Raw genomic sequence first — 8,005 nt, forward strand, 5'->3', positions numbered from 1 at the left:
TCATTTATAATATATTAAATAATTTAAATTATTAATTAAAATACTATAATATCTTTTATTTTAAATTATAATTTTTATTTTATTTATATATCAATACCATTTAAATATTTTTATCAAAAATAATCATCACTTTCTCGAAATCATTACACATCAATATATTTTTTTCCATTTTTTAATTTTAAAAAAAAAAATAATAAAACATCCATACAAACTCTTGGGTTCATATTTGATTATTTGAGATTTTTAATATTTATAAAAATTTACATGAAAAGTAAATAATTATTATTTTAATGTTATTTGAAATTTAAATTGTTACACTAATTATACTATATTTTTGTATTTAAATTATTATTTTTTAAATAAAGTAATATGTTTAATATTTCATAAATTATTTAAATAATTTAATAGTTAAAAATATATATAAGTAAAAGATTGAGTTTTGATTAAAATTTTTAAGACTAATATCAATCAAACCAGCTGGAGTCCCACTCCAAAAATACTCGGGCTTGTTGGTTTTTTAAAAATAATTTCAAAATTTTATCTTCAACTTATTCTTTAATATTACATGGTTAATTTTTTAATTTATCAAACAACATATTATATTATAATAAGATATTATTTATTTTTTAATTAAAATATTTCTTTTATTAGATATTAATAGCTTTTAAAATAATTCTAACCAATAAATTTATTGATTTAAAATTTATAACTTTTTTTTTCTCTTTTCCACTTATTATTATTATTTTTTATTTAATAAGAATAACAAAAAATATTTATTTTTTTATTTAGACAAAAAAAAAATGTAATACATACAAAACAATATAAAAAAATAAACATATATATATATTAATTTATAAAAACTAATATATTTATTAATTATTTTAAATAAATTGTTTTTAATTTAAATAATGTATTAATATTTAATGTTTTTAATTACATATAATTAAAAATTAATGACTACCTACCTATAGACATAATAGATATAGTTATAATAAGTCTATAAATAAAAAGTAAACATCATTTTTTTTTTTTTTTTTAATATGAACTGAAATTTTAATTTATATTTTGTTTGTTTTATTAAAATAAATTTGGTTTATTTAGAAAATATTGAATATTTTAAACATGTTTTGAATTATTTTAATTTATCAACCAAACATATTATATTATATTAAGATATTATATATTTTTAATTAAAATACTTTTTTTATTAGATATTAATAGGGTGGGGAAAATTGTAGATATTATATGTATATCGAAAATACCGTACCAAAATATATGTAAAATATCGATTTTAAGGTATACCTAAAAAAAATGTAAGATATGGTACCGATACCGAAATTATTGATACGATAAAGGTACGAGATTTTTAAAATTTTGGTATACTGAGAATACCAAAATAATATTTATAAAATAATATATAAATTATATTTATTTTTTTATTTTTTTTTTTGTATGTAATACATTTTTGTGTAATTTTTATCTATTGTTTAATTTATTTATTATAAAATTATATTTTTTTTGGTATCCTTATTAAATAAAAATATAATAATAAGTGGAAAAAAGAAAAAAAAAACTTTATAAATTTTGAACCAACAAATTTATTGGGTAGAAGTTTTTTAAAGGATATTAATATATAGGGGTGGGTACGATATACCTTAATATTTTATCCATACTTTATACCTTACCTAAAATTTCGGTATGCAAAAAATGCATAAAATTTATGCAAAAATGCATACTTTTACCTTACCTTGATTTATGTACACCTTGTTTCAATATACTTTAATTTTGGTATACAAAAAATTCATACATTTACCTTACTTTAATTTCGGTATACCTTATTTTCGGTATAATTATATTTTGATATTATTCAAAAATTATATTTCAATAATTAAATTAATTTCAAATCTATTTAATTATTTTCTTATATATATATTTATATATATATTAACTTATAAATACTATTTCGATATATCTCGATATACCAAAATTTTAAAAATCTCATACATTTACCTTTTTCGGTATACCTTAAAAGTCGATATTTTCAATATATTATGGTACGGTATTTTCGATATACCTTTAATATCGGTAATTTTTCCTATCTTATAAAATATTGAATATTTTAAACATATTTTTGAATTATTTTAATAATTTTAATTAAAAATTATAATTTTAATTAATCAACCAACATATTATATTAAGATGTTATTTATTATTTTAATTAAAATATTTTTTTATTAGATATTAATATCTTGTAAAAAAATTCTACCCAATAAATTGAATGGTTCAAAATTTATAAAGTTTTTTTTTTTCTCTTTTCTAAATTTTATTATATTTTTATTTAATAAGTATAACAAAGAATAATATTTTTTTATAATAAATAAATAAAATAATAGATAAAAATTAGACAAAAAAAATTGTAATACATACAAAAACAATATAAAAAAAATAAATAAATATATATTAATTTATGAAAACTAATATATTTGTTAACTTATTTTAAATAAATTGTTTTTAATTTAAATAATTTATTAATATTTTATATATATATATATATATATATATATATATATATCATAGTTAAAAATTAATGATTACCTAAATTATAATGAAGTTTATAGCATGGAAATACTAACATTAATTCTTTGTGTGTTGGAAATATGAAAGGAATATTTAATTTAGATTTTGTTTGTTTTATTAAATAAAATTGATTTATTTAAAAAATATTGAATATTTTAAACATGTTTTGAATAATTTTAATAATTTAAATTAAAAAAATAATTTTATTTTTTTTCAATTATTTAAAGACTATTTATTTTCACTGGACTTGTTTTTCGGTAAAGATTTTTATATTAATCTTTATTGAATTAATTTTTTTAATAAATTACTTTTCATAAATTACAACACTCGTTTCCGTAACTAAAATATTAAAATATTCTTTATTTTAAATTATTATTTATTACTTTATTTAAATATATTAATACTCTTTAAAAAATTTTACCTAAAATAATCTTTATCTCTAAAAAATCATTACCCATGTATCATTTAATTTTTTCTCTCTTTTTGAGTTTTTAATAACAAGGCCTTCAGTATAATACTCCAAAAACACATTTAATATCAATAATAAATTATTAAATAAATTACTGATGATGACAAGTTATGTCACGTTCATTTAAATATAAGAGAGTGTATATGAAGCTAGCAAGCATAATAATTCACTCTCATAATTTATTTCCTGATTATAAACTAATTAATTAACCTATTATATCTTTTCATTTGTAACGTATGTATATATTTTTTACTTCAACAATATTCTTCTAGGTTAGAAAATATTAAAGGAAAAACATACACATAGCAATAATAGTTCTACATCTAATCGCTCGGTGGACCATGATGGTAAAGACTAAAACAATAAAGGTCAAAATTAGGGGTGAGCATAATATGGGTTTACCTAAACCCAATTTTAACTCAAACCCAAAATATTAATTTTGGTTGGTTAATATGGATTGGGTTAAGTATGGTTGGGTTGAGTATGAGTTGAGTTTAATTTGGGTTGGGTTAGGGTTACCCAAATTAGCCAAATTATATAAATTTAGTTTAATTCTCTATTATTAATCCAATATAAACTAATCATCTTCCAACTTTAAGTCAAACACGTTTTTGACATGTTTAACATATTTTTCAAACGTTTAACACGTTTTCCACACATCTAACACGTTTTTAATATTTTTAACATGTTTCACTTATAACATGTTTTTCACACGTTTAACACGTTTTTCACATGTTTAACACGTTTTTCACACGTTTTTCACATGTTTAACACGTTTTTCACACGTTTTCACATTTTGACACGTTTTCACATTTTTGACACGTTTTTACGTTTTTGACATATTTAACACGTTTTTGACATGTTTAACACATTTTCACACTAATAACACGTTTTTCACGTTTTTGTCACGTTGAACACGTTTTGACATGTTTAATACGTTTAACACATTTTGACAAGTTTAACATGTTTTTTACGTTTTTGGCACGTTTAACACGTTTTTAACATATTTAATACGTTAACACGTTTTTAATAATTTTAACACGATTTTCACGTTTTTGGCACGTTTAGCACGTTTTAAACATATTTAACACATTTTTGATAAGTTTAACACGATTTTCACATTTTTGGCACGTTTAACACATTTTTGACATTTTAACACGCTTTTGATATGTTTAACACGTTTTTCACACGTTTAACACGTTTTTAATATTACTATCACGTTTTCACACTTAAAACATGTTTTTCACACGTTTAACACGTTTTTACGTTTTTGGTACGTTTAACAAATTTTTGACATGTTTAACACGTTTTCATACTAATAACACGTTTTTGTCACGTTTAACACGTTTTGACATTTTAATACGTTCGCGTTTTTGACAAATATAACACGTTTTTTTACGTTTTTGGCACGTTTAACACGTTTTTAACATAACTAACACGTTAACACGTTTTTGATAAGTTTAATACGATTTTCATATTTTTGGCACCTTTTTAACATTTTAACACGTTTTTGATATGTTTAACACGTTTTCACACGTTTAACACGTGTTTCACACATTTAATGTGTTTTTCACGTTTTTGGCATGTTTAACATGTTTTTGACATATTTGACACATTTTTCACATTTTGATACGTTTAATACGTTTTTAACATGTTTAACATGTTTTTCACGTTTTTCACATTTTTAACACGTTTAACATGTTTGTAACATGTTTAATACGCTTATAACATGTTTAACACGTTTTGGCACGTTTAACACGTTTTTCACATTTTAACACGTTTTACACATTTAACATATTTTTGACATGTTTAACATTTTTTTTGCACGTTAACACGTTTTTGGCGTTTTTGACACGTTTAATATATTTTCCACACGTTTGACATTAAACGTTCGAAAACGTATTAAACGTGTCAAAAATGTGAAAAACATGTTAAACGTGTTAAAAACGTGTTAAACATATCAAAATGTGCCAAAAACGTGGAAAACGTGCCAAAAACGTGTAATATGTGTCAAAACGTGTGAAACGTGCCAAAAACGCGAAAAATGTGTAAAAACATGTTAAATATGTTACAAACGTGTTAAACGTGTTAATAATGTGAAAAACGTGAAAAACATGTTAAACATGTTAAAACGTGTTAAACGTGCCGAAAACGTGAAAAATGTGTAAAAATATGTTAAATGTGTCGTAATCGTGAAAAATGTGTCAAACGTGTTAAACATGTCAAAACATGAAAATAGTGTTCAACGTGTCAAATGTGTTAAACGTGTTAAACATGTCAAAACATGAAAATAGTGTTCAACATATCAAAAACGTGTTAAAATGTGAAAAACGTGTTAAACGTGTCAAATGTGTTAAACGTGTTGAATGTGTAAAAAATGTGTTAAACGTGTCAAATGTGTTAAACGTGTTGAATATGTAAAAAAACGTATTAAACGTGTCGAAAACGTGAAAAACGTGTCGAAAACGTGAAAAACGTATTAAACGTCTCAAAACGTGTCAAAATGTGTTAAACGTGTCAAAATGTGTTAAACGTGCCAAAAATGTGAAAAACGTGTGAAACGTGTCAATAATGTGAAAAACGTATTAAACATGTCAAAAAACGTGTTAAACGTGTCAAAACGTGTCAAAAACGTGTTAAACGTGTCAAAACGTGCCAAAAACGTGAAAAACGTGAAAAACGTGTGAAACGTGTCAAAAATGTAAAAAATATGTTAAACGTGCCAAAAATGTGTCAAAATGTGTTAAACGTGTTGAAAACGTAAAAAACGTGTCAAAAACGTGTCAAACGTGTCAAAATAGTGTTAAACGTATTTAAAACGTGTTAAACATGCCAAAAACATGAAAAACGTGTCCAACGTGTCGAAAATGTGTTAAATGTGTCAAAAACGTGTTAAACGTGTCAAAAACGTGTTAAACGTGTTAAAAACGTATTAAAAATGTCAAAAACGTAAAAAATATGTTAAACGAATAAAAATGTGTTAAAATTAGTCAAATAAATGTTAAATAAAAAAATAAAAATAAAATAATTTGAGTTACCCAACTCATATTAGTAAATAATATGGGTTGAATTATTAATTGAATAAATTTAATTTGGATTGAATATGGGTCGGGTAATACGAGTTTGGTTTACCCGTTTGCTCACTCCTAGTCAATAACTCTTGAACTTACTCAAAGTTGGATCCTGGTACAAATCTTCATCTAACTAGAAAAATGGTACATAAATGCAGAGATTATACCTCCCACAAAGGCAAATATATATGAAGAAACATCCAAAACCATAATTACAAAAAATGTAAATATTGTGTGACAACCCTAATAATCTTGATCAAATAAGGAGGAGAGAAGACACAACTTAAATAGGTACTGTGCCGGATAATTTATCTGCATTTTTCTCCGGTCGGTCTAGATATCAACTTAATTAATACTGTTATCAAACTTCGTTGTCCTTAATTTGATCCAGAAAACAATAAGTGTTGACTTAATTACATGTACAAGTATTGATTCATCATGATTAGATTTTCTAGCAATGGTTTCCGCCGGAATGGAACAGATCGAGAGGTTCAAACCATGCATCGATCCGACTGGTGATTAAGACTCTAGATCTATCTATGTATTATCGATCATTGTCAATCAATATTAAGCTATAAATATATAGTGGATATGGAAAGAGAATTTATATATATATATATAACTAAGTTACATAAACAGAGTAAATTAAGTTAACTAGCTAGGTACAATAAAAAAGACAATTATAGATGATGATGATGATGATGTTGGTGGTGGACGTCTACAAAAACAAACCCTAAACCCTAAGCAATAATATCGCCTATAAGGTCATGTAGAGAAGTTCCATTAATATCATCCATCTCCAGAATATCATCCAAACTCTGAAACTGATCTACTGTTTGCATATTATTATTATTAGTATTATAATTCACTCCAAGTTCCTCTTCCTGAACTCCATTACTGCGCATTAATATTCCCCCATTTTTAAAGTAGTGACCATCTTCCGCCTCTGGTCTCCAAGCTGCCTGCTGCTGCTGCTGCTGCTGCTGATGGTGGTGGTAGTTATTATTATTATTGGAGTTGAACCCATTTTGAGATGGTGCTGAATTAGCAGTAGGAAGAAAGAAACGGTGATGATCCTGGGAGGCAGCAAAGTTCAAATTGACGGGTCCTTTACGGTTGGCAAAGGAGATCTCAGAACTAGAGCAGCCTGTGAATCGCTGCACAAGTGCCCTGAAGTCTTTAACGTCGGCATTGAGAAGGGTGACCGGGGTCTTCTTTGAAGCCCGGGATCGCCTGCGGATTGTTTTACCGAGTCCCTTGGATTTGTCACTAGTACTGATTAACGGTGCAGTACTGCCGCCTTCGGTTGTGACTACTGTTATGCCGTCGTGAGACAGAGTGCTGGTGGGGCTGGACGGATAAACCGTCTGTCCGCCGCCGCCGTTGAAGTACCGGTGCTGTTGTTGTTGTTGTTGAAACCATTCATGGGAATTTCGCATAATCTCACTACTCATGGTTTGAATTATTATAATTTGATGATGAGGAAATAAATGTAAAGTATATATGTGGTTGATGAGTCAAAGTCTCTGTCTTATACAATTGATCATATCGAAAAGATTGGATTGGATTGGAATAAGAATTTGTAATAGGGCTTCCTTTATATTTATATGGTATATATGGTTTGACCGTCCACGTGATTGTGTGTGAATAGACAGAGTATGTGTATGTGTGTGTGAAAAGGATAAGACACAGATGAGAGAGGAGAGAGGAGAGAGAGTGATTCTTGGGGGCAAAGCATTGAAGAGGAGTAGCAGCTTCGAGGAAAGAGATGAGGATGACATAACCAACTTCAATTATGACGTCACTAGAAGACTTGTCTTCCCAAGTCATTTAGTAGCTTCTATTTATGACCCGGTCTTCTACTCTCTCTCTCTCTTTTGTCTCATTC

The 8,005-nt window shown here is 25.6% G+C and overlaps 1 protein-coding gene across 1 annotated transcript; it reads right to left on the minus strand.

The window, feature by feature from the left end:
* Positions 1–6,707: 6,707 nt before the first annotated feature.
* Positions 6,708–7,697, minus strand: LOC124912341 (VQ motif-containing protein 22-like). The gene has a single exon (XM_047452951.1). The coding sequence runs from the start codon at positions 7,569–7,571 to the stop codon at positions 6,858–6,860; it is 714 nt and encodes a 237-aa protein (XP_047308907.1). The 5' UTR covers positions 7,572–7,697; the 3' UTR covers positions 6,708–6,857.
* Positions 7,698–8,005: the final 308 nt, after the last annotated feature.

The sequence above is a fragment of the Impatiens glandulifera genome, chromosome 8 (assembly GCF_907164915.1).
Source record: "Impatiens glandulifera chromosome 8, dImpGla2.1, whole genome shotgun sequence".
Taxonomy (NCBI): Eukaryota; Viridiplantae; Streptophyta; class Magnoliopsida; order Ericales; family Balsaminaceae; genus Impatiens; species Impatiens glandulifera.

Bases quoted from the DNA above. Each gene is read 5' to 3' on its own strand.
- LOC124912341 (XM_047452951.1), bottom strand. From the start codon at position 7,571: ATGAGTAGTGAGATTATGCGAAATTCCCATGAATGGTTTCAACAACAA.